General features: G+C 47.6%; 2 protein-coding genes across 2 annotated transcripts in view; one reads left to right on the top strand and one right to left on the bottom strand.

The window, feature by feature from the left end:
* INO80 (INO80 complex ATPase subunit) overlaps positions 1-27,041 on the bottom strand; it is a 370,843-nt gene that overhangs the window by 273,643 nt on the left and 70,159 nt on the right. The window lies entirely within an intron of this gene.
* CHAC1 (ChaC glutathione specific gamma-glutamylcyclotransferase 1) lies at positions 19,110-21,470 on the top strand. The gene is made up of 3 exons (XM_062635770.1): positions 19,110-19,405; positions 19,505-19,540; positions 19,741-21,470. Exons 1-3 carry the CDS (start codon positions 19,145-19,147, stop codon positions 20,170-20,172), a joined length of 729 nt encoding a protein of 242 aa, XP_062491754.1. The 5' UTR covers positions 19,110-19,144; the 3' UTR covers positions 20,173-21,470.

Raw genomic sequence — 27,041 nt, 5'->3', positions numbered from 1 at the left:
AATGAGGACATCAAAGTGGCAATAACTGATCTACAATCAGAAAATGAAATCTGATTTCCCTTGCTGACCCTAAATGAACATGATATAGCACGCTTTGAACTAGCTGTTTCTTACTAAACACATGGAAAGAAGACTGTGCTACTAGGAGTGGTCCCATTGCAGTATAAAGCTTTGTGGCTATTCCATTTGAGCAGGCAAAGGTAGCAGGGCATTTTCTGTCCATTACCTTCACTACAGACTACCCCACGGTGAGTAACTGTGAGGCATGCTGCTGGGAACAGGCTGGAGACAGACAGATCATACCATGCAAATCCAAACCGGCAGCACGTGAGAGCTCCGGTGTTGAAGGAGCTTTTCACCATATACCAGCTACCGCACTTACGGTTTGTCTCTGGAGACCCGAATACATTCATCTTGTGCCAGAGGACAGGGAGAGCAGCGGGAAAAGGATGGAAGGGTTTGCAGCAGTTCCCAAAGCCTCGCACATGCACGTGTAAAGGAGCCTCGCAGCCTTACAGGAGCAAGAGCCGCAGCATCCCTGACCAGCGCTGTTCGGCCAGTAGAGGTCTGTAGAGGAGTCGCAGCCTGAGGCTGCAGCCCTGAGGCTGGGAAGGCTCAGGGTAGGTGTCAGGCTCTGTGCACCTCTCACAAGAGGCACCTTAACTGAGCAGAACTGTAGGGTCTCTTGTGACTGAAGACACAGCAGTGCTCTGTCACCGTGCACTCTGTTTAATGGAGAAGGAGTAGTGAGGCTAACAGGGCGGAATGCCCTGTGCTGCACAGCTACAGGCATGTACTGTTACTGTGACCAAGATCTGTGGCTACCAATATCAGGGTTGCAGGGTCACAGATTGAAGATGCCTGGCCAAAGTGCTTTTTTGGCACAGCTAGAAGGTTTTGCACAGCTCTGGGATCACAATGGGAAGGTCACAAGTGAGCCTGTGAATAGGAAGTCTGTATCACCATGGGAAGTGCACTGAGGTGTTGCAAAATGCTGCCTGCAAGGACAGCTTCCAGGTCGGAGTCATGGTAAGAGAGTGTGCAGCACCAAGACCCACATTACAATACAGACAAGGTATGAGGACAGACCCTTGCAGCCAAGGGGAGGCAATATAGGCATTTTCAAAGAGACTGAAAGCTAATGCACTCTCCCAAAGCTGTAAGAGACAAATCAAACCCTACCCTATGAGAAACCTACAGGGATTGGGGAATTTATGCCCTGACTCTCAATGACTCATTGCTGTGTGGCACTTGATGCAGTGCACCAGGTAACGCAACACATGAATTCAGGGCCAGGAAGGGCATCTCTCGGACAGTCACTGCTCACGTTGCAGCTTCAGACTGCAGCTCTACACAAGGAGCATTACTGCAGAGCAGCAAACAGCATCATTCCCCCTCAGTATCAGATTCCCACTGCAGGATCCTGCTCTGCTGTGCTCCCCCAGCCACAAGCAGGATCCCTGGGCTGCAGCTGTAGCATCAGGATGAATTCTTCATCCACAATAGACAGCTAACAAACAGAGAAAGAGGTTTGTGTGGGAGACAGCAAGCTGCAACTCTTCCCAGGCTGCTACCACAAAGCTGACTGGAAATAGCTGAACTAGAGGGCTGCAGAACAGCCACCCTCTGGTCTGAAAGCTTTGAGGGGCACAGAGAGCTTCCTGGTTTTCTCAGTTGTTGCTTTAGGGAACACCTGGCTCAGCAGCAGCAATGGAGGACCATCTCCAGCCCCAAGAATGGCAGCCTGCACTGCACAGCATTGTGTTTCTTGTCAGAGGCTCATTACGCATCAATATTTAATCACTACCAGCAGAACACAAAGGAAGAGGGGTTGGGGAGAGCAGGGCTTTCAAATGCTTGCGCTGTGGCTCCTGTGGGCACTCCAGTTCCTCCATTCTGAGCTGAAAAGCATTTACACCAAGCAGGCAGAAGAATTAAGAGAACATAGGAAGGGTTGGTCTTTACCTGGTGCTCCACTGGGCTCATGGGTTCATGGGTTCATTTTTTGCTCCTTTCTGCCCCCTTCTCAACAAAAAGACTGCAGATCCTCACACAGATGCTGTCACACAGAACACAAACATCTACACGAAAGAGAGACACGAGCTGTGCTGTGCCATGGGGGACTGTTTTGGTGCATAGCCATTTATGCTTGCCTGACAGGTGAGGCGCACACACACACATTTTCTATTCATGACTACCTCATTTAGGGAACAGTTAAGCTATGCTTCTGGTGACATTTTCCTCTAGGGCCATGTGGACCTCTCAGGGGATGAGAGAATGTACCCTTAGTGCTGTTAGACAATCACACGAGTCTTTTGAATAAGCCCCTAAGGAATTCATCCTTCAGCTCATAATTAAGTATATTATTATCTCTATTACCAGTGTACTGTGCAGTTTCCAATAGTCACTGTCCCAGGACTCATGCTCTCCAAATCATTGCGAATGCCAGATGCTGTTGTATGGCTCCTACTGGAATTCTCCAAGCACAAGCCACTGCTCGGTACACAATCAGCTCTTTGCTTCTAATGCTCACTTACAAATTCATCTGCCACAGAAAACGTCCATAGAGTAAAGGGAAATGCTATCTTTCCCAGTTGTGTTTTGCCATAGACACAGCGCCTACTCCAAGAAGTACCTATTTATTTAATGAATACCTTGCTACTTCCAGGCTTCCTCTTCATATTCCAGGTCAGCAGCTGATAGTGAAGTTTGAGGAATGACCATGAAGGATGAACCCTTATGCTCTTTGGACCACAGAGGAGCTCACTTGTGATGCCTTTAAACCTACTCACTCACACTTTCTTGCAGAGAAATTCCTACTAGCTCAGGATGACATTCCTGCCAGACTCTGAATGTCATCATATGGAGATCTGCTCCCACACAGAAGGGTGCAGAAAAGATGATGTGCTAATGAGCTACCTTCTTATCCCTGCTGTCAGTTCAGTGACTCTCCCTCCTCCTCTTCCCTTCCCATGAACTGCAAATGTAATTGCTTTCCAGCAGCACTGTGAAGAGCCCAGTCCATCTGCAACCCTGGAATCCCTCCAGAGGGCAAAGTCTTGGCTTTGTGCTTCGAATTATCTTGTCTTTTCTCTAGAGAAGAAGGAAGGAAATACCAACCAGGGCACTGATGCAGCCAGACTGAGCAGTTGAAATGAGGCCAGAATCTCTTTGGCCATCAGACTACCTAGGCTGTCCTGCCAGCGCTCAGCAGGCCAGTGCAAGCCTGTTGCCACCATGTCACTAGTACTGTTATTCTGCTTGGCAGTGCAACTTGTGTCTCTGAGCCTGCTCCCCTCATGCCTTTCTCACTACCTAGCACCCAGCAAGCAATGTAATAGCTAATGTAGAACGAATAGCCCAACGCTCCACTCATCTCCCGTGTTCAATGAGGAACTTTACAACCGCTGGATACACAGAGTTGGGATGCAGGCAAACAGGGTACTCCAACATCACTCACACAAGTTGCCACTTAAACGTGGGCAAGCCACTTTCACCTCCCACTCTTCCTAGGTGTAAAGTGGGGCCACTATTTACTCACCTGCATCTGAGAGGGATAGTCTCAATTAGCTAGTGTAAAAAGAGTTCTGTGCATTCCTAGAGGACACTGATGCAATGTCTGAGCCTGCTCAGGCAAGAAGTATGCTCAGGCTAGAGGCAATGAATACAGCAAGATCAGTGCTATGGTTCCATGCTACTTGTGGTCTACTGAAGGCACAAAATCATTTCAGGTGTCATGGTTATCAGCATCTTTCTTTCATATCATCTCTTCATATGCTGATTAGAGTGAGCTGAGAGGCAAATGGCTCTGCTTAGGGCCCTTGGAAATGAATAAGGAGAAAGGGATATCAGTAGAGGAAGAAAACTGATAAGTGAGAACCCTGCATGGGAAGAGGAGCAATTTGCCAGTTTTTTGGAGGATCCATAGGTGCAACATTTGACAAATAACAGTATCCAAGAGGTTACTTTAATTTCTGTCATACAGAGGCAATGTACCAGGAAAAACATTTGTCAATAAAAATTTGATGAAAACCAGTGATGCTTTCAAATTGTGTTGTTCCCCAACTCCCTTGTTTATGAAATCTGTGCCAGCCATTTCAATTTAAAGGGTCATATTGAGAGCTCAACACTGTTTTTCTGCCCTCTCATTGTTTCTCAGTTTCCTATTTATAGCTGCTTTTTGACTAGCCTGGTCACAGAGTATGAAGTTATTTGTTTTCATATCCAGTGCACTCGGTTCTCAGCAAACAGCACAGAAAAACTGAGGGATTCAACTTGTACCTATTTTGATCTGATGTGTTCTGGGAAAAAGCTGGATTTTCCACATGGATTTCTCCCACTTTTCAGCAATTCAGATGGTCTTTACTGCTAACGCTCAGCCATCTGATGCAACCCCTGCTACATATAGCACCAATACTGTACCATGCCACAATGACCCTTCCACTCAGGTACTGAGTCCTCTCACCTCATTGCATGAGCAATATGGAAAACACGAAGCTATTGCACAACCACACCATGACACCTTTCTTCCATTACCTCCACCACAGCGTCTTGTAATTCCTTTTTAATGGCTCTCATAATCTCCCTCTACCACATCTATATATAAAGCCAAAAATAGCTCAAAGGAAATAGGCAAATTTTGTTATGGGAAAGTGGCAGAATTTCACAGAGGGGTTACTTCTCAGGCTGAAGGTCTCACAGAGGATGCTATAGAGTCTAGTTTTGACTCTTTGGTGCAGAACTCATGATAGTGACAGAACTAGAAGACCCCCCGCCTGCTGACGTTTGAAAGAAGACACGTGGCAGAATTCTCTTTATGTTCAACATACACCAAGTCACCGTGGCTTGAAGGGAGCAAGAGAAGACCCAGCTCTTGGCTTGGATTCGCTCTCTCGTATTTGTACAGCTTGACTGCATGAAGTGCAGTATGTAGGCATTAGATGAGTGGAACCCTTCTCAGCTACATCCATTACCACTTTGGGCCACTCCATCAACTTGCAAGCAAAATCTGAACCCAGTCTGTTACACTTAATCTGCCTACCCATCTATTCATGGACAGTCACTCATTAATAGCCAAGCCCTTGACTATGCAACAGCCATCTGCTTCCCTCTGCTCACCCATGGAAATCTGAGGGCTAAGTAAACCCAGGGTTCTACTGTGCTGCTTTGCATTACATGCAAACTTGGAAAGCCAGTTTAATGAGGCAGCCCAGGGGAAAAGAGGAATGTTGGAGGTGGATGTGCACTCTAAACTGCTGTGCCATCAGATGTGAGCTTAACCTGTGGAATGACAGTTTGCTTGCCTTGCTTATTTAGGCTAAAATGTATACACAGAACTCTGCCAGCAGGTCTGGAGGGCAGTGAGGAAAAGCTGGGACAAACTGAGTGTGGTGCAATGTCCCACCAGCCAGATTTGGAAGAGAACAGCCATCCACAACCTTCGTTCAAGGAGATTTCATATTATAGGACCCCCTTTGAGCACAGAAGGTAATGAAATAGGGGACAGGAGAAGGACAGGTAACAATGATTCAACTAGAGATGCAGAATTAAACAGTCACTGGACAACAGTTTGATCATCTCAGCCATCTCCAGGATCAGAGAGAAAAGGAACTGACAGATTTAGAAGGATTCTTCATACCTCTGACTCTGAAGGCACTTGTTATGCATAGACTCAGACTCATATTAAAAGAATCACTAACTGCTTAACCTTAAGTACATGATTAATTTCAGCATCAAGTGATTTAAACACATTCTTTCCAGTGTTCACCCAAGAACCTCTGATAAGTTTGACCAAACCTTGCTTTGGCAAGATCCTTATTTTCACATGTAAGCTTTAAAACAGAACAGGGTCTGATCATATCATTATACACACAGACAGATGGTCAGTCCATGAGTGGGCAGCACTATGACTACCCATTCCAGTTAGAAACAGTGGAATATGGAATAAAGCTAAAGATTTTGGCATTAGCCTGCAGTGACAGTCATCAGGAATAAGCCTGCAGCAACCAAGATCCTACATAGCAGAACACTTCTGTGCTCCCATCCTGCATCCATCTCTCCATTAAGCCTCTCTCCATCAGACAGGGTCTAAGTGCTCCAGCTGAGGTTGCAGGCTACTGGCTGCTAGACGCTAGAGTCTTGCCAGGTTGCAGCCAAGCTCTATGGGATTGGAGGCAGCATCCTTCCTAACTTAGCTGGGACAGATTTCCTAAAATGGGGCTTCTATTAGAGAAGACTAAAATACATTGGAATATATACTCCTTGCTGTACCGGGACATGACATGTGTGTGTGCCTTAGAAATACAACTACAAATAGGCTGTGAATGTCCAAGCACTGCCAAGAGCAGTTTCACATTCATCACAAGCTGAATGCAAGCAACTGTACAACCACTTTGCTACAATAGCCCAGGAGCTCTGGAAAAGATGGACTGAAGGAACTGGTTTCTATGCAACACAGGCAACAGGACAGTCTTTCCTCAACACTGCAATCTGTACCAAGATGGGGTTCACAGGTCTTTGAGGGCTTAAAATACATGTTAGCTGAGAGTTGTGAAACCTTATGCCAAGGATACCATCCAGGGAACATTTCAGGGCTTTTCCTCAAAACAAGAGGAGGAAAATACCTATCAAAACCAGCTGACATTATCAGTTGTTGTCTTGGCACCAGCCCAGTGTTTCCACCTCACAAAAATCTGGCTGTGCTCTCCTTAACCCAGTGTAACCTCAGGCTACGTGTAACATCAGAGTTAGTAAACAGGCGATGATGGTGCCTCTGCTTGTGTACAGCATTCCAGTCCAATCATTACGTCACATACCAATCACGCAGGTCATGACTCTGATATTCCACTGACACACCAGTCATCAGCTTCCAGCGTCCGTGCGGCCGGGGTGCCCACAGCTTTTAGCCTGCCTCAGGAGAAGATTCCCCATAGTCAGCACTGTACAGCTCACAGCCACATCTCACGCTGGCCATTAAACAGGGAGGGTGCCCTGGTAAAATTTGGGTCCGATTCATCCAAACTACGCTGCATTTCACCCTGTGCTGTTATGACTGGCTGGGTGGCTCTGGGGGATGAACGCTACAGACGACATAGAGAGACGCACGTGGAATTCAAATTGGATTAATTTAATCATAGAATCAACTAGGTTGGAAAAATCCTTTAAGAACATCAATTATAACCATTACCCCTTAAATTAAGTATATTACTTGCAAAAAGCACACGTAAGCCACGTAAGCCACATCAGCCTCACTTCTCACTCTTCAACAGCTCCCCTCAGAAAGTCCCATTATCTTTGAAGAGCCCAATAGGCTCAGATGTCTGTACCCCTGCACCCACACTACCCTTTACTTTAGCCAAGGCAGATAAACTGCACTTACATTCTGATCTGGTCACATTGCCACTGCCACCATGCACAGACAGACGTTAACTAAGCAGGGTATTTGGCACTGGGAAGATGCCACAGCCCCTCAAACGACCAAAGAGCTGCAGAGTGATGACATTAGAAGGGAAACAAGAAGGAAAAATCTGGCTTTTTTATAAGTAGATGAAGCTACTGAATTCAGCATGGCCAAGTTGAGCTTCTGCTCTCAGGTCAGTTCCAAAAAGCTCAGCATGTAGCAGGGTCTGGGATAAGGTTAGGAGCATGACAGGAATTAAACTCTGCCATGGAGAGATGTCACAGCAGAGCTGGAAAAGCTTAGTGCCAGGTCAGGATCAATAACAGAACCAGAGCAGATGGAGAAAAACAATTTCATAGAGAGCACTGATAGGTCAGAGTCAGCCAAGGGAGCAGCAGTGCCAGGACATGGTCAGTGGGTACAGAAAAAAGTTCAGCTCATGCCACAGCAGCTACAGGTGCAGAGGAGCAGATGTGAGAACAGGGTAACAGTAAATACCTTGTTCTGGCAACACTGGATGCTGTTTTCATCCACAGGAATCAAAACACTGGCAAAGTACGACAGCTTTTGATGGGCAGGAGCTCTATTTGCTGGTGCCCACGGGTCACTGATTGCTGAGGAACTCCTAAGCAGAGCTCAAATGCCTTCACTAGCAATCTTAACCAGCCAAGAGCTTGGTCACTGTCAGTCTGCACCATTCTGCTGTCAATCTTACAGATACCATGTGGCCCAGCACCAGTCCCTCAAGTCACTATGTTCCCTGGGCAATGCCACGAGTCACTTTCCTGTTGTCTCCCAATTAGGAGCACAGACCACAGAACTGCACTGTCAACACTTCCCACACACAGCTTACATGGCGAGAAGGTGCAGCGAGAACATCTCCCCTGAGCCTAGGAAAGCTGTCAAGTCATCCTTCCTTACCACGCATCCCACCAAAAGGATTACAACCTTCTCACATGCACACTGGGAGCAGGGAAGCTGTAACTGGTTAACAAACTGGCTGCTGAGGGCTGCAGGAGCTTTGCTTGCTTAGGCACCCAGGCACAGCATGGCAGCACAGCTACCAGTTCATGCAGAGCTATGCCCAGGGAACAAAAGCAAAGGACACGGCCTCTGGGTAGCGAGTTCTTGTTTCTGCCCGGAGAAGGGAGGTGCAGTCAGTGCCTCCAGGTACAGGCATGTCCAGATGACACAAAACCAGGGCAGCAGCACCGGTGATCATGGTAAGCCCAGCTGGTACAGCCACACAGTCCAAGGCTCTTTGCACTTAGAGTGCCATGAGTCACGAGCAGTAGAGGTGGAGTAGCCCAACAGCTCCTGGTCTTCATACGTGCCTGGAGTCAGCTTCCCCGAAACACACCTCCTTGCACAGTGCAGCCACAGGGAATTCACCCCAATTTATGCTAATGCTCTGACTCACCCTGTTGATCAGCCTCTTTGCAGCCACTACAACAGCAGTCTTGGCTGGGCAGTCAAGTGCCTGAAGCCTGGCCCTTGGTGTTCCTCCTACCTTCCTTATGTTACCACCATAGCCTGCAACTTGATGCAATATGCCCCCACAAACCTTCTGTTTCCATCTTAGGGCAGGACAGCACAACCATTCTGCCACATAGCCCAGGTTTTTCATACAGAGCATACATCTTCCCTCCCACAAAGAGGAGAGTAAGACACACATAAGGCTGGTTTTCTTTTTAAAGCCAGACCCAGACTGCGACCAGAGCCATTGTCAGTCTGGTACCAGACCACACAAAATCATGACTTCTCTTTAAGAAAGAATCCATTTTATTTCTCCAGAAAAAAACTGTTCCCACATGGGCTACAGCTACGCTTTCTGACCACTCATTCCAGAGGACTTGGAAGCATCTTATCTCCTAAAATGAAAGAGGTTTCATGTTTAAAGCATTTTATCTTCATCATCTTTAATAGTTTCTAAGTGTTTGAGAGTCATGATATCCCCATGATGGAAGTGAGAACATTAAGCTTTCAAATGCTGCTACACTGAACTGCCAACAAAGATTATCAAACATGGAATGCCCCAGGACCATCCAGAATGGGTCACAGCCAACACACACAACAGCTCTGTCCAGGGAGATGCTTTTCCTGTTTTGGTCTTGTATGTGGTTGAGCGCAGGAGGACAATGCCCATTGCTGGCCATACGGAAAGTCCAGCAGCCAGATAACTTTTGAGTAACCTCAACTGTCCAGCCACACAAGTTCTTGCTGTTCCCATATACAGGAAGGTGGCAGACGCTTGACTTCACAGAGCAGCATGAATGGCACCCAGGTTACAGGCAGCGGCATATCCAGCTTTGGAGAGCTGCTCAAGAACTGACGGCTGGCCCAGAGCATGGGAAGGATGGTGCGGACAGGCTGCTGGGCAGCACACGTTACTTAAGCATTTGTGCTCCAGGCTGAAGGAGAGCGTTTCTGTGGAACCTGTGCGTATTCACGCATGTCCTCCACGCCTGTTATCCTGGCACTCAGCTTTGTCTTCTGGGGCAGAGAGCCTGATCTGATACACAGATGCTCTCTCTGAATTAAAGAGCTGGCAGAACTTGCTTATCGTATTTGCCAGGGCACCACAAGGAAGACAGGCAATGCCTAGCAGGTGTGTGAGTCATTTCTTGGCTTATTAAGAGTTTTTTTCCCATAACATTTTGTTCTAAATAAATAGCATTGTGCTTTAAGGAAGGCGGTGATCACCGACACAGTCTGCTCCTCATCTCTGGGAAGAGCACCTGTAATTAGTAAGGACAGAGCTTCAGATCTCCTGGGCTAATCACAAAAAGATCCAGAGGGGAATCTGCAGACTAGGTTACCAAACTAAAGGGAGAAGAAAGCAGGATTTTACTTTGAGACAGCTGAGAACCAAGAGCCCAAAACCTAAGTGGACATGACTTAGGAAATCACAAAAGGAATGGAGTTACTGTTGGGCCAGAATCTGTCCTATTAATGTCACAGCACTAGACATGTTAGCTCACATGCAACACATTTACAGCTATTTTTCAAACCTCAGTTTTCAATATAGCTCCTAGAGGTACTAAAATATACAGGCAAATATTTTCAGCTGTTTATTATAGGAATTTTCCCCAGGACTGCAAATTCCCTTCAGACAGAGACATAGGCTTAGCATCAGAACATAAAATTCTGCCCAGTGTGGCCATGTTTAAAGAAAAGTCTTTCAGTATTCATCACTAACAATAATCTGCTTGGTTTTTTTTGTCACAGGCTTTTAGTAATTCTAGAAACAAGCAAATCTCATCTGCAATACAACAGCATAAAACATTTTGTCTTCCTCTGCAATGAGAATCGCTTTAACTAGCTCAGTTGCTTGCGGCAACACTCACCTATTCAACAGAGTAAATTGCAATGCAAGTGAGGTGTACTTACACATTAGAAGCTGTAAAGGAGAAAGGATCCAATGCAGGAGCAGTTTCTTATCAAGGTAACTACTTATCTCTCTTTTTCCACACTGATCCGTAAGCCCCACATGGGGACTAGTTGGTTTATTGCTGTGATTGGATAGTCAATACACGAATTTTCCTGCCCTGGAGCAATCAAGAGTCCAAACAGAAGCACTGTTACTACCCTCCTGTTTGCTTTGATGGGGATTTAGATGAGTGGGTAGCAGGTGGGTTTCCTTTCTCTCTCAGGTGAAGACTATTAGTGACTGCTGCAGGTGCCAATCCTACTTTCTGGCCATAGAAGGAGGGGTAGGGTATGCTGGTTGTAAAGGGAGGATTTGGTGCCTCTTTGTACTGGTTACTCTCATTCTAGACTTCATCCTTACTCACCCTTCATCTCTTTATGGGCCTTTTCCACACTTCCTTTGATGTGTGGTTAATGGGCTCTGTTTCTAAAGAGAAACCTCTTATGGCATTATTACACTTGGGAACCTGCTGCCTCCTGTCTTCAGAAAGCATGCTGGCTAGTTCTGGTCCTTTCTTAAAGCTTGGTAACAGAACTTGTAGCTCACTTCTCTGCAGGCGAGTAGAACATGAATTTCAGCTTCCTTTCACCCTGCAAAATTCCAATGATACTGTAATGTCAGCTTGTGCGGGGGTTCTCAGTAGTCAGGGGATGAGATGGTGCTTCATGGTGTGCATTTGTCCTGCAGCTCTTGCTTTGCCATGTACCTCAATCAGATATTTCAGAGCTCTTAGTTTGTGTCTGGTTGGGGCTTAGTAGCCCCAGACTTAGCTTTGGTCATTCTCTGACTAGCTGTGTCTTGGGCTTAGTAAAAAAGAAATCCATAACATCTAGGTCACACAGAAGCAATGCTGGTTATGAAGATGTTGTGATGATGTCTCCAAGAACAGCTGTTAGCAAATCAGGACAAAACCTTATAGCTGCAAACCAACAAAGACTTTCTGACACCACAAATATGTGAAAATTCATCTCCCTTTGGTAACCTAGGTCTGCAGTTTCCCTTCTGAATCTTTTTGTGGTTACCCCATCAGTTCTGAAGTTCTGTCCTTACTAATTCCAGGTGCTCCTGGCTCCAGCTGACTGAGACTACACTCAAGCTGTTTTCTGTGATGGTCCTGAAAAGGAAACCTTCTGCTCTTCCAACAAGAGCATCGGATGGAAAGGCGCTGTAGGTAACAGATGTAATGACATCACATAATCTCTCTTGCAGTTGAGTCTATATAAAGTAGTTATTTTTCTGTTATTGACTCTTCATCTGGAGGAATGCAATTTTAAAAACTCGCTGCTCTGCAGGTTAGGATGCTCTTTTCAACCTTCAGGCTATGCCATTGATGTCCAGTTAATGCTCTTACGCTTTTGTGCCAATTCAGTTTAAATAATATCTCCCTTCTCCTCTTTCTCCCGGTCACCAGGATAAAGTAAGATGATGTGACTATGTCCTACTTCCCTGTTTACATATGGCCAGACTACGCAAATCCAGCATCTCCTAGGCGGGAGGGCTCTTCATGCCCTCAATCAGTCAGATAGCTCTTCCCTGATCTGTCCATGCTTTCAGTTTCATTTGAACTATAAATGTCTTTCAGTCACAGCTTCAGCACAGTACTGTGCACCAGCATTAACTCTCATTCGTCTGACTGGTGCTCCCCTCATGCAGCCCAGAACCACACTGTCTCATAATAGCAGCACTCAATGTCCCTCAGTTTTGCTCTCTTGCCCATTGCAGTCATCTTTCTTCTAACAGTTCCGTCTACATCTCACCTCGTATCTAGTTATGCATTACCCTTTTAAATACTTTGCTGAAGCCTAGACAAACAACATCTGCATATTCTATTCCCTGCAAAAGTCAATTACTGAAGACAGTTGTGAAGTTAGTCTGCAGTTTTGCTAAGCCCATTGTATGTTTCAACTACGCTTGCATCTGGAGTTATTCTTTCTGTCACAGCATATGATAGATTTATGTGTCATTGAGGTCAGGCTAACAGTTTGCTACATTATTTTTCATGTCTCAATACAGGCACTGCTTGCTATTTTCCAGTCATGTGGTACCTGTCCTGCTTAGATGTTTACATTCCTTGCTAATAAAGCCTTGGTTTGCATCTGTTCTTTAACCTCCTTTGACACAAGCTCCAGGAGTTTAGAACTGTGCTTTTGCTTCAGACGTGGTAAGTTATTTAAAAGCCCCACAACAGTCACCAGCCTGCCTTTTATTGGTTTGCATTTATCTTTCGTCTTGACAGTCACATCAATGCCTGTTATCTCACTTCTTTCTTGAGCCTCTTTTTATGGGATTAGAAAGCTTCCGAGTCTTAACTCTTTGCAATGTGTAAATTACCCTTAACTTCTGCAGCTCTTCCTTCATTCCATAGCGAAGTGCCAAAACAGAGGTTTCCCTATTGCATCCTTTTCCATCCTGTATGAGCTCCCTATTTCTTAAACGCTTTTTGAAATGAGCTGGCTACTTCCCTAACCACTTCTCCTTCCCTGCTTAGGATGCAAATCACAGATTGCTTTCTACCTTTAGCTTAAAGTTCTGAGGGTTTTCCACATTTCTGTCTTTGGACTTTTCAGTCTCTCTGCTTGTATCAACCAGATTCTTCAGGTTTTTCTCAAATCAGCTTTGTTAAAATTTTAGCTATAAGCCCATTTTTCTTCTCTTTATACTGGAAGTGAAACGAAATCACCTCCTGAAGTGAAACTAAATGACAAACCTAAATCAGTCATGATAAGGTGCTGACATTTACAGGCAAGGCTGAGGTTCCCAGCCCCAGGCACGTGAGCCCATGTGGACTCTTCTGTGTCTCACTTTAAAGGTGCCAATGTGGACATCCACAAGACTGCTCAAAATGCCCTTCTAGGTGTCAGCTTAGTGGCTGGGCAGCAGAACGGAACAAAGAACAGGGAGTTATGCTGCACCAAAGGATGAGCCTATATAGTTCACAGCTCACAGCCTGGCACTCAGATGAGCTCCTAGGCTTGGGATGCTATGGGCTCAAGGAAAAGGGGTTTCCAGCAGGTCCATACTCAGCCTTTACATTCAGTATCCAATCTTCTCATCCCTCAAGTTGTGCTAGTAGAAGTGTTTGAGTTTCTTACCTACCCTAAAGGAAGAGAAGACAAAGTTCCCTAAGCTCCTGCTACAACCTTCCACACTGTCTCAGTCTCTGCTCACTGTGTCTGCCTTTAACCAAGCTAAAATCCAGCCTAAAACAGGAGTTCCAACTCTTTATGGAGAATATCTTTATGGACCAGTGCTGGGGTACCTCAGTATTGGACAGCAACGTGGAATGTGACAGAGGTACGGCGTGACCAGAGCAACCAAGGGTTGACCCTGCCAGCAGGGTCAAAACTGCCCACCAGCTCCAAGTGAGCAGGGAAGGGGAAGCTGGCAAAAAAGCATAGTGCATCAGATCACTTTGGTGTACGAGACTCAAAAGTCAAAACCATAATGCTGGGTTTTCTTCAGTCAACTTCCAGGCCACAGGGGATTGATGGCCCATTAAAATGCTCTTTGGATCTATAGATTTATTACTTTTTTCCTCATGTAACTAGTTCAAATACAAATCAAGTTTGTCGTGGCTCAGTCACATTTGCCATTCCCATCTGTGGGCGTTCAGCAGTCTTTGCGATATGAATAAGGGCATGCTGCAAAAACTGCCAACAGCAGTCAGAGCTGCAGAAACCATAGGGGTGAACAGACTGAGCATGGAGTGGGTCAGCATCAGCTTAAGTGCTGTCCTGCAGAAGAATCCCCCCCCCCCCTACCATTAACCCCTTTATTAGTGTTGACATGCAGATAGAATCATAGAATAGTTAAGATTGGAAAGGACCTTAAGATCATCCAGTTCCAAACCCCTGCCATGGGGAGGAACACCTCACACTAAACCATGTCACCCAAGGCTCTGTCCAACCTGGCCTTGAACACTGCCAGGGATGGAGCATTCACAACTTCCCTGGGCAACCCATTCCAGTGCCTCACCACCTTCACAGTAAAGAACTTCTTCCTTATACCCAATCTAAACTTCCCCTGTTTAAGTTTTAACCCATTACCCCTTGTCCTGTCACTACAGTCCCCAATGATGAGTCCCTCCCCAGCATCCCTATAGGCCCCCTTCAGATACTGGAAGGCTGCTATGAGGTCTCCATGCAGCCTTCTCTTCTCCAGGCTGAACAGCCCCAACTTTCTCAGCCTGTCTTCATACAGGAGGTGCTCCAGTCCCCTGATCATCCTCGTGGCCTTCTCTGGACTTGTTCCAACAGTTCCATGTCCTTTTTATGTTGAGGACACCAGAACTGCACACAATGCTCCAGGTGAGGTCTCACAAGAGCAGAGTAGAGGGGCAGGATCACCTCCTTTGACCTGCTGGTCACGCTCCTTTTGATGCAGCCCAGGATACGGTTAAATCACCTAAATGTGGAGACTGTTTTCCCTGCCTTCTTTGATTTATGCCTGAATCATGCTGTCTATGCCCGTTTCCTTGTTGTCTTAGACATGCAAACTTTTGTTTTTCAGTCTGGTGTCCTTACTGTACTGTATCCACTAGAGTTTAGGGTTGCTCCCTTTAAAGTACTTGTATGTCCTTTGCCATAGTTTCTTCTTTTTGCTTGGGACCAGAATTGCATGCCATGAGTTGGAGCATTTAATGATGAAAAGTGCGTTCCCTTTGGATGTAGCATACAAATCCAAATACACCGGTGACTACCATTCCACACGTAGTTCCTGATCCTGGTGCTTTAACATGGAAGCTTTGATATTGCCACTTCTGTGTTTCCATGTTTGTAACGAGGATGATTGCATATTTATATGGTAAATGTTTACATCTGGAGGAGACGTGCAAATGCTGCAAGAATTGGGTTCAACAAACAGAAGTAAGACCCTTGGTGATGCACATGGATATGGCATCATGAATATCAGGGGAATAGTACTGATTTACTGATCTACATCACTTTAAAATGCCTATGGCATTGTTTGAACCTCACTTCCAGTTGCAGTAGCTGTCATCTTTGCTGAAGCCTCAGGGAAAAGGGGCAGATTTATTTCTCAGATTCTCCTGTTTGCTCACTATAGAGAGAAGAAAGCAGGGCCAAGCTGTTGGAGGAAGATGTGGTGGTACCTGGCAATGAACCGCCAACCCTCCTCTTCCCAGTCAGTATTTTATGAATAGAACAACTGGCAAAAGCCAGTGTGTGCCCTCAGCTTATTGAAGCAAGTAAGAGCCTGAAACACGAGATGCAGTTAATGACAGTTTCAGTCCACTGTTACGTGTCCTGCCAGCCCTGTTGTTGGTTCCTCTGGCTCTGGGGTGATTCACCACTATCCTGAAAAACAGGCAGCTCTGGCACTGTTAGTCACCCTTCCCCGACATGGGAACGCTCACTCTGGGGAAGCAGAGCACATACTGCTAAAGAGAAACTAGCTCCTCCTTTTCCTGAAACCTGGAAAAACTAGTTGTAGGATGTAACAAATAAAGTTATGTTTGCCTTTTTCTCCTTCCTAAAGGCTTCCAAGCCAAACTTGTTTGAAACTACAATTAACACAGTATAACCATTGTCTTCCAGTCCTTTTCCCTTAGTCACTTTTGAACTGTTGAAGTCCTATGTTTTTTTCCATCTTCTTTTATTGCACTCCTGAATCTGCATCATGTTCCTTAACACTTAACTCCATTGCTCCCCCACATCCTCCTTCACACCTGGTTAAGCATTCCTGTGGTTCAGTTTGGCAGGCTGTTCCGGTCTTATGAAAGCAAGCGCCAACAACACTGACAGACACTAAATGCTCTCCTTAGTAGCTACCTGCTTCACTTGCATAGCTGCATCTATACCATCTGCACTCACCTCTCCTGCTCGGCCCTTCAGCCCAGTGATCCTCATGCCCTTGGTTTATTTAACCAAAGTACAATGAAGGTACAGTCAGCAACAAGAAATGGAGTAACGAAAGCTTGAAACCAAAAAGATTCTTAACCTCTTGCTGTATATGCCACAACTGCAGTAACAGTCTTCCCACAGGCTCTGCTCCTAATGATGGAGCAATATCCCAATGTCTTTACACAAGAAAATCAGGGACTTGGCTTCAAAAGGAGTTTCTAACCTCATACGTAATTGATTTGGGTGTAACAGCGCTGAAGGGAGCAGAGATCTGCAGTGTTTAACTGGTGTGGGATCTGAAGCTGGTCCCCTAATGCTTTTGCTTTATGCATTGGCTCTGCGTTGTGAATCTGGCCAAGCTACGTAGCAGAGCCTGTGGCACAGACAGATGTACAACTGAGGCAGCTCTGCAACGGAAAGGAGCAATTCTCCTCCCACCTCAGCAAGCATGCAGTCACTTCTCAGCAGCATGGTTTTCATTTCTTGATTCAATTTTCTTTAGCTTTTCCTAGCAGATATCCAGCGCTTTGTCTGGGAGACACGCATAATCCAGTATGTTTCTCAGATGGATAGAATCACATCCTGAGGAAAGCTGAAGAAAGAGGCTAGACATTTTTCATTGCATCACGAAGACCAGAACCCAGCAAGAGCTTCTTCAGCTTACCGTTTGGACACTGATCTGTCTGTCACTGTTTGTGCTGTTGCATGATAAGGATGATGCAGCTACCACCGAATGTCTTAATGCTCTTATTGGTGGCATATAGGGGTTTTGCTCAAATTTCCATGATTTTAGCAGGGAAAAAAAGAAAAGAACTAAATATGAAATACATACACTTGCTGCAATGGGACACAGAGGACTGGTTTAATACTCAGTTTATACTGGTTTAATTTGATTGAAAGGACACATTCACATTGACAAACTGCATGGCTAAGGAGGGAGTCTTGTATCTTAAGAGCCAGGATCCGCAACACTGGAAATGTAAGAGTAGAGATTTCATTCTTGTTTTGCCAAGCAGAGCTTTGATGCAGCTGCTAAGAAGGTCACTTTCTAGAGCACTTTCTTGTCTGACTCAGACCTCCAAGTACAGCAGCTATATGAACAGGAGATGCATTCACATTCTGTTACAGAAAGGGATTGATGAGGAATCAGTAGGAGGCTGCAAGCATGTAACAGCATGGGTGTGCATTGTGAAGGGCTGGGGGGACACAGCACTGACCCCATTCCTTTGAGCCTGAGTAAGACATAGAAGGTGACAGGGAATAGTGCAAGTGGAGAGGAAAACTCAGGAGCTTTGCGTTAAGGCTGACCTCATGAAGGACCATCCAAAGCGGCAAGTCAGAGAGTCAGGAGTGAAGGGCAGGCTGTGTAGGGCATGGCAGACAGGCGAGAGAGCCATGCTGGCTGTTGACGTCACCCGTGGTCAGTGTGCCAAGGTACAGGGAGCACCCACCATGGGCTGTGTGTGTGGTGGCTGCAACGTCCTGTTAAGTGGAGGGGAAAGGTGGGTGCTGGTTGGATGGGACCCAACAGGAAACCAAAGAAAAGAGTGTAAATAGACTGTCTGGAGCGATTAGAAGCAGAGGACAAGAACAATAATGAGAAATACTTCTACAACAATACCTCAATGGGTTTGCTTCTTGTTCTTTCCCCCCCCCTTTTCTCTCCCACTACCAAAATGAACAACTCTGTAAATGAGGCCGTGTCTTTGGATTCTTCAGCCATCACAACCTGCTTAAAGCTGATGTACAGCCAGGTCTCCCGCTGACACACAGGCAGCTCTTGGACATACACTATGTACCACAAGCCCAGACTCCAGCCTGCATGTGGTACAAGGCAAAATGCACTGAACTGCCCAGACTCCGCACCATTTCCTTGCATTTGTGTGGATTTCATTGCTTTGTTTCACTTACATGTCTTACACCTCAGCCCTCTTGACGTAAGGAGCTGTCGCTTCCCCCAGTTTAATATTAACTGCTTGTTTTTTCAGCAGCAGCTGGATGAAGCCAAGGGAGCAGGCTGCTGACGGCACAATCCGCCTCAGTTTCTCCCTTTCGGGCATGATGTAGCCTGCTCCATCCACCCCAGGACCCTCGCTAGGACAAGTGTGCAGGGTCTGACAGCGGGTGATCTCCTGGCATCCCCAGGCGGGCATCCCCAGGCGGGCATCCCGCAGGCTCCACCGCGCTCCCGCTCACAGAACAAACCCCTCGGAGCCCACCAAGCCCCATCTCGCACCCCGGCCCTGCCCGAGCCGCTTCACCCCGATCGGTGCCCGGCTGGGGTCGGGGTCGGGGTCCCTTCCCAGCGCCCCGCCTGACGCAACCCGCTCCCCGCTTTGCCCCACGGGCGGCGAAACATCCCGCCCTCGTTGCATCACCCGTGCGGGGCGGGGCGGGCGGCCCGGCGGCCTTTAAAGCACCGCGTCCCTGCCCGTCCCAACGCCAAACGTCGCCATGAAGCGAGACCCGCAGTGCCCCGAGGAGTGCCCCAGCCGGCCCGAGCCCCCGCCGGCCCCTCGCATCACCCCCGAGCCGCCGGGGGAGGCGGAGGACGCGGAGCTGAAGTGCGGCTCGGCGCCGGTGTGGATCTTCGGGTACGGCTCGCTGGTGTGGAGGCCGGGCTTCGAGTTCACGTCGCGCAAGGTGGGCTTCATCCGCGGCTACAGCCGCCGCTTCTGGCAGGGAGACACCTTCCACCGCGGCAGCGAGAAGATGGTAAGGGCAGGGGCGGCGGTGGAGCGGGGGGGCAGGCGTTGGGCCGCCGGTGGTGCGGGCTCGGCTTCTAACGGCTCTGTCCTTCGCTCTCCCTCACAGCCCGGGCGGGTGGTGACGCTGCTGGAGGACTGCGGGGTGAGTACCGCGGGGCTGGGTGGGGGTTCCCATTGGCTCCGGTAGCTGCAGCCCTCCCGGGATGCGGGTGGGGGGTGTTCCCCTCCTCTGCCTTCGTGTCGGTTGTGCAGAGACCCCAAAGCGGGGCAGGCTTGCACTGAAGTGTTAGCAGATGTGTCCAGTGCAGCTACAGCATCCCATAACCACCTTTCTCTTCTTAGGCGTGCACATGGGGTGTAGCCTATGAAGTCCGTGGGGAACAGATCCCTGCATCGCTCCAGTATCTCAACATGCGAGAAGCTGTCCTGGGAGGCTACGACACCAAGCTGGTGAAGTTCCACCCTCAGGAGAAGGATGCAGAGGAACCCATCCAGGCTCTTGTTTACATTGCAACACCCCAGAACCCTTCTTACCTCGGCCCAGCGTCTGAAGAAGACATCGCAGCTCAAATCATTGTCTCAAGTGGCTGTGCTGGTCATAACATTGAGTACTTGCTGAGACTGGCAGACTTTATGCGTTACTTCTGTCCTCAAGCAGAGGATAAACATCTCTTCTCCATCGAGGAGGCACTTATTTCCATCCTTCCGTGCCTGTGCTGCACAGAAGAGTCTCCAGAAGAAACTGCAAGCAACCCTCAGAAGTCTAAGGGTTGAAATAGGTTGCAGGGTCCCAGTAGAAGGGACGTAAGGGACAAAGCAATGGGGACAGTCTTAACTGATAAAACATCCTGAATAAAGGGAGCATTAGCAAGTAGTAGGGGAGGGAGGAAGTGGTGTAAAACATGCTTGCTATAGGACTTGCGATTACTATTTGTTCCACTCCACAACAGCTATCACGGCTTTCCAGCTGGGGAGCAGGGATCTTTTGCTGGAATTCTGCTCTGTGAGACTTGCTTCCAGGGACAAGCCTGGAGCACTCAGAGAAGAAAGAGGCTCCTCTATTCTGTCTACTTCTTTCTTTTTTAGTTTGAAGACTAGTTGAGCAGGACTTGACTGGCTTTAAGCAGTATACATGTAATTCTACCTCAGATTGGTAAAAAGCTCTTTGTGTAGTGGTGGAGACTTGGGCAGGTTCTGCCAAATAAGACCTTTCATTTTTCCCCCTGCCACATCCCACCTGCAGTACAATGACCTGACACTAGATTTCAGGACTTTTGTGCAATATTAAATGAAGCAGCCTCTGTAGGCTCTTGTGCATCCTATTTCCTTGTGTTGTGAAGGATCACAGTAATGCACTTATTTGCTAACATGTATTTATTATGTGTTGTATTTCCCCCTAGGAGGGGCGTCTCAACTGCTCACGTGCTGCAGCGGTATGCAGCCCACATTCAACCTTGCACTTGTGCCTTCTAGTTTTAAATCGGTTTCCTGAGGAGCTAAGCCTGCTTTAATGATAGCAGCTTTTCTCCAAGCTTCACTGACCTTGTGCTGCTGCAGACTTAACTGACTGTAAGAAACGGTCCTGCCTGGGTGGGAAGTCTGTGCCTCCTGCAGGAAACAGCAGCATTTTTAAGTAGCCCTGTACTGGGTGAACCTCTGGTGCTTCAGGATAACGTGGGTTTCTATGGAAGCATTTGAGGGTTCTATTTCCACACTGGGGTGGCTGGTATGCATTTATCTGACTGCAGAGGACCATGACTGAGCATACTTGCAAACGTTTGAGCTATTGCCAAGCCTGCCTTGAGTGTGTTAAGCAGAGAGGCGCTGCTTCAAGCTCAGGCATTCAGCTTCACATCATAACAGCATGAAACCCCATAGTATTTTGTAAGAAAACTTGCTACTGCAGCAAAACAGCTCTTGGGAGCTGACCCCTGGGACACTTGACTCCTCCCAAGTACCATGTGGGGTTTTTAATTATACAAAAGGATAGAGAGTGTTTGTATTACTGTGGCTTGTATGTATATGAAGTGGTACTGTGCTGTGCCCAGTAATAAATCAAACTGACAAAGTTAGCCTTCTGTACTTCGGTGTTGGTCTTTTTCATTACTGATTTAATTAAAGAAGGATCAGAATTTAAACAAAGCCAAACCAAAACCCAGAACCTAAACCTTAGCTGGAAATGCTGCTGTAGTTCCTATGATGTGGGGTTTCTTTGGTTTGTTTCAAACAAAACCCAACACCTTGCTGCTGAGCAGCTGGCCTCTGCTGGATGTACTGGAAGACACCCATTGACTTTCCCTTTGAGAAAAGCAGATTCAGTGACTTTCCCTTCCTGTTTTCCAGCTCTTGTTGATTCTGCAGTGCTAATGCTGATGACAGATGCAAGCCAGCCCTCCTGACTGTACAGGGCAGGCACAGAAATTCAATTCTCCCTTGGCAGAACAAAGGATTTTTGTTCCGAGTGTAACTTGGCATTGCTGTGTCCAAGAGGTAATAGTGGAAGGACAAGAAACTGCTGCCACAGCCCGATCTGCTGCCTGCAGCAACGGAGACAGTTATTTCCCTTCTGCCTTGTGCACAGGGGCAATGTGCAACTGCCCTTGTGATTCCTCTGGCTGCCAGCTGCCTTAGCACTGGCAGATCACAGTACTACCTGCCTCAGGACTTGAGTGATAGAGAGAAAATGAATTGAAACAACTGAATTTAGCACTAATTAAAGGCAGTGCATGTTTCAGGGGTAGTAGATCAGGGAAACTACACTTTCCCTGTTCTGTGGAGCTCTCACTGCAGCTGAGAAGCTGCATCCTCACATGGGGGCTGCATCCCCCAGCTGAAAAAGCAAAGGGTTAAAGAGCCAACTTACCTGCAGGGAAACGCTCCCTTAGAAGACAGGGGTCAGGTACCAAATTATCTCCAGGTAAAACAAACATTTTTACACCTTTCAAATGTTCAAAGGCACCACTGACAGGAATTACTAGCAGATGTGCCCTCAGCAACTTGCATGGAGAGCCCCTTGCTTCATTCATCCTCTTTAGCCTGTGTGGCCCCATAATCTTTCACATCACTGGTAAAAGACAAGCAGTGAGTGCTTGTGAACAACCCATCAGCTAAGTGTTTTAAGCACAGATAACACCACTGAACTACCATTAATTCCCAATTAATTCTTTGCAATGGACTTCCAAAAAGGATCCCATTTTGTTCTCATCCTATAACTGCATCATCAAGTCACTAACACAGACAATGAGAGAATGTGACTTCTTTCTCCTGAGGCTTTTACAGTGCCCTGTGCGTCTCAGAACTGGTCCTGTTTTGATCAGTTGCTGAATTTAAAATATTAAGAGCCCAGATTTGAACTTTGGCCATGTGAGAGAAGAGAGATGACACCCTGCAACACTTAGAATCATAGAAGAGTTAGGGTTGGAAAGGACCTTAAGATCATCCAGTTCCAACCCCCCTGCCATGGGCAGGGACACCTCACACTAAACCATGGCACCCAAGGCTCTGTCCAGCCTGGCCTTGAACACCACCAGGGATGGAGCGTTCACAGCCTCCCTGGGCAACCCATTCCAGTGCCTCACCACCCTCACAGGAAAGAACTTCTTCCTTATATCCAATCTAAACTTCCCCTGTTTAAGTTTTAACCCGTTACCCCTTGTCCTGTCACTACAGTCCCTAATGAAGCAACTATCTGCCCAGCTTCTCTGTGTGCTGCTGCTCAGAGATGGGGACCACGGTGGCCTGCCTCTGATGAACCAAATGTGAGGAAGATGATAACTGCTGCTTGGAGGCAGTCACACAACCATGGCACTTGGGAGTGCCAGGTCAGTGGTGACGCACAAGGACAGTGTCCTACCCCATACACATTTCACTACAGGCTGCCTCTCCCCATGACAGGAGTTAGACCAGGGCAGCTGGCTGTGGGTTTCTGGCAGCTCTGCCGCTGGCCTGGTGGTTGTCTTGGGAATGAGCACCCATCTTGTCAGAGGGTGAGACAAGTGCCCTCCTTTGCAAAGTGCTGCAGGGCATTTCTGGAGATGCATCCCTTTGCACACACCGTTTTCTCTTCTCTAACATCCCTATGACCAGCTTGTGCCTATCAGGTCACCTCACATTAGAAACTGGTTGCAATAGAAACATGTTTACAAGCACTGTCAATCACATTTAGACTTCCCAAGTCTTAAACCCAGCACAGCTCGTATGATTTCAGTCTCTTCTTCAGCCTATTCAGTTCTCCTGCCCAGCAGTTCCCACATAACCCTGGAACACTGGCCTGAGTCACCATTTCCTTGAGTACGTTAGGACAGGACCTACCCAGCTGGCTCGCAGTGGCCCAGCCAGCTAAATAAAGTAGATGACAACAGTTAATCCAGCCCTGGCCTTCCTATGTATAAAGTTCTCCTGAGGTCCTTAATAGGGCAAGAGAAAGGATAAATAAACTCAGCAATGTTAAAAGCATGCAGAGAATACAAAAACAGAAGGAAAAGTGTCTGGTTCTTAGATACTACAGTGTCACTTCAGCTTCAGAGGTGACGTGTTGAGAACTGAGGAGACTTCACACAGGTAAATCTCAATAAGATGATTCCAGCTTTAGTAAAAATGTAGTTTCAATACAGCATCACTGAGTGTGAACTTACCATGCTTGGTGCACTTCTCTACGTGAGATGCTGGGTCAGAAAACTAGTGAGACCAAACTCGTATTCGTGGCTGAAGGCAATACATGCATACAGCTTGGCAAGGGAGGGAGGCCAGTGGCCTAGGAGAGGGGTAAGGAACAGACCAGCATTCCCCAGCAGGGTGCAACAGCAGCCAACAGCTTGGTTGAGTCTACTGGAGGAGAACGGTTTGAGCATCCAGAAAGTGGGGCCAGCACAGAGTTTGAAGGCTATCAAGGAGCCAGCATGGGATCTGAGCCCCAGGAGGAGCTGAAGGGGAGAGGCATGGCATCTGATGCACATACACAGTCTTGAGGGGGTCCACCATGTGTGGTGGGGAGAGGCTTGCAAGTCACAAGCTGGATGTAGCAGCTGTCGCAGGAGCTGCAGCTGGTTGTACGCAGCACATGAGTTACTCCATACATGTCTGCTTGCCACTCAAGAGACAGGCTGAAACGTGGATTTAGTCACTTACAGATGTTTCACAGGCAAATAAAAAAGCAAAGGATAAAAGCCCCAAAGAATGCTCATTGCTGCTCCTGGGCAGCCTCTGCAGGGGTACCCAGGCTGACCGCCCGGTGCTCTGCTGCAAGGAGCCCGTCAGGATGTGCTCTGACACATGCTCCCCTCGGCAGCAGAGGCTGGACAGCACTTGGTGCACACTGTACATAGAGTTGATGTGTCCAGAAATAACATCTGGCTCAGTAACAGCCTGTTCCGCTCCTGCTACCAGGAAAGGTTGGATGGTGAAGCAGGGGAAATAGAGAGGGTCTATTTAATAGGGAAATAATCCCTATAAGCGAGACTGACTTTGCAGAACATACCCAGCACAAAACATGCAGACCTGGTCACCTGTGCACTTGGACACTTCTCCATATAACGTGTTCCATGTTGGGTGCCAGGACGGTAGCGCTGCCAATGTGTCCCAAAACCCGGAGTCAACCTAGGCAGTAGCACCAAATCCAAAGGGTTTTTTTACAAGTCAAGGACAGATGCAACATAAAGAAGTTCAGTCCCAGCACGCGAGTGGGCAGTGATGTACCAACAGCATGCAGCCCAGCTCAGCGCAGCACGGAACAGGAAGGGACTTACAGTCAGGCCATGGAAAACTCACTTGCAGCAAAACCAGCAGCGGCTGAGCGGAGTTTGGAATTTCCTACTAACAACTTGCCTGGGTTTAAGTGAAACCCTCCCTAATTTATGTGTTGTATTAACATTATGAGAGAAGCCCCGCATGGCTTTGAAAGGGGGGAAGAAAGGGCGGAAGGAAGTGGGCATTCTGGGCAGCACTGGGCAGCTCTACACACTGTGTTTACAAACCCCGTACACTTTGTGTTTGGCTCTTGGATGTGTTTTATCCCTGCTCGTCCCATCGCAGTGCCAGCCACACTGAGGAGTGTTTATGTTTGCGAATTCCTGAAGCACAGCCAGTACCTTGAACGCCAGAGAATGAGACTGAAATAACGTTAAAGGTCAGGGGAGTTCAAAGACACCGAGGTGCTGTTTTCCTAGCTGGGGACACCACACTGGTCCCAGACCACGCTGGGCTGTTCTTGGGACACAAGAACAAAGACTTCTCTCTTACGTCCTCCTGTTTATGCTGCTTTTTGCCTCCTTCACCTTACTGTTTTAATGGGACTCATTTCCATGGAGCTTCGATTAAAAGCATCAGGGATCAGTGTGGCCTGAGCCTGACAACTGAAGAGACACCTGATAGCCACTGGCACTTTAAACTCCTATCACCAAAGGAAAGGGAAAGTTTTCATCCTTAGGACTGTTCAAGCTCTACCAGTTGACATCACGGAGTGAGCCCCAGAGCGGTGCTTCATCCACAAGCAGGTACCAGCTCTTGCAGCAGCCACAAACCTGTAAGCACCCATAGGAAGACAAGTCAGAGGATGACTTTTGACGTGTCATTTAGCCTTGTTGGTTAGCAAGCCTGTGCTTCAGAACATGAACATGATGGATGCATACCTGAGCTGATGAAGCACATGGCAGGCACATGCAGCTCAACTGTGCTATGCAGAGTGGTCATGGGCAGCCTCCAGCGCATTGGGCACACCATCCCATGCACAAATCCATTGGTCATGCTTCCAGTTGCAGATTTCTACACACCGAGCACATACACAACACAATGTGCTCACTGGCACAGCATCTGCCCCACGTACCCTCATCTTGAGGGGAAGGGAGGTAGGGAACAGACCAGGTTAACATGAGCACTGGGTTTCACTAGCTCACGGCCTCAGCTTTGCCTTGAGCTGGAGCCATGGACCGAGCGACACCACCAGCACAGACACTACTGTAGTCATGTCACAGCCTCGCATCCAACCCACTTACAGCAATTATAACCTCATCTACAAACAAACTGCTTTGGTGGGGGGGTGGGCAGCCAGAGCCAGCTTGCTGGTATTGAGCTCTGTCTACACAAAACATATGTGACATTTGAAAACATTCAGAAAACAAACTAAAAATGCATCTTTTTATCCCCTCTTTGCCTAGACCGCACTCCAGCCTCCCCAAACCCCATGTCAGCACCGACGGAGCACGGGATGCCACGGGAGGAGGGAGCGGGATGGTGAGGAGAGGCAGGCGCTGCCTGTGGATGTGTTGATGTTACCTCTGCTCACCCCATGGGCAGCCCGTGCCAGGGCAGCACTGCTGGGTGCGTGTTCACGTGTCACAAGTGTCAGTGCTGCAAATGACCCGACAGGACCGCGGGGCACATGCTGCTGGTCAGCTGGAGGTGCGGAGGGGTGGGAGATACTGTTACAGACAGCTGGGGTCAGCAGCTTCGTCCTCGGGATGTCACCGGCTGAAATCTCTCCCTTAGTTTTGTGTTCCAGTGAAGTATCCATTTCTTCCAGTAAAATTGAGCCAAAGGTGCATTTCAAATAGCTGGAAGGGCTTTAGACTGTACATTCATTTTATATTATAGGTGCATTCATTTCAGATCATACATACATTCGGTTTAGGTTATACATACGTTCATTT

The sequence above is a fragment of the Pezoporus occidentalis genome, unplaced genomic scaffold, assembly GCF_034315485.1.
Source record: "Pezoporus occidentalis ecotype Australia unplaced genomic scaffold, CSIRO_AGI_Poc_V1 ctg46, whole genome shotgun sequence".
In the NCBI taxonomy this organism is placed as follows: domain Eukaryota; kingdom Metazoa; phylum Chordata; class Aves; order Psittaciformes; family Psittacidae; genus Pezoporus; species Pezoporus occidentalis.
Note: the sequence above shows the minus strand (reverse complement) of the source record. Positions and strands in the feature narration are given on the sequence as shown.

Excerpts from the sequence above, each read along its gene's own strand:
- CHAC1 (XM_062635770.1), top strand. The coding sequence starts at position 19,145 with ATGAAGCGAGACCCGCAGTGCCCCGAGGAGTGCCCCAGCCGGCCCGAG. Across the intron at positions 19,406-19,504 it reads ACCGCGGCAGCGAGAAGATG|CCCGGGCGGGTGGTGACGCT; the intron begins GTAAGGGCAGGG and ends TCTCCCTCACAG. Across the intron at positions 19,541-19,740 it reads CGCTGCTGGAGGACTGCGGG|GCGTGCACATGGGGTGTAGC; the intron begins GTGAGTACCGCG and ends TTCTCTTCTTAG.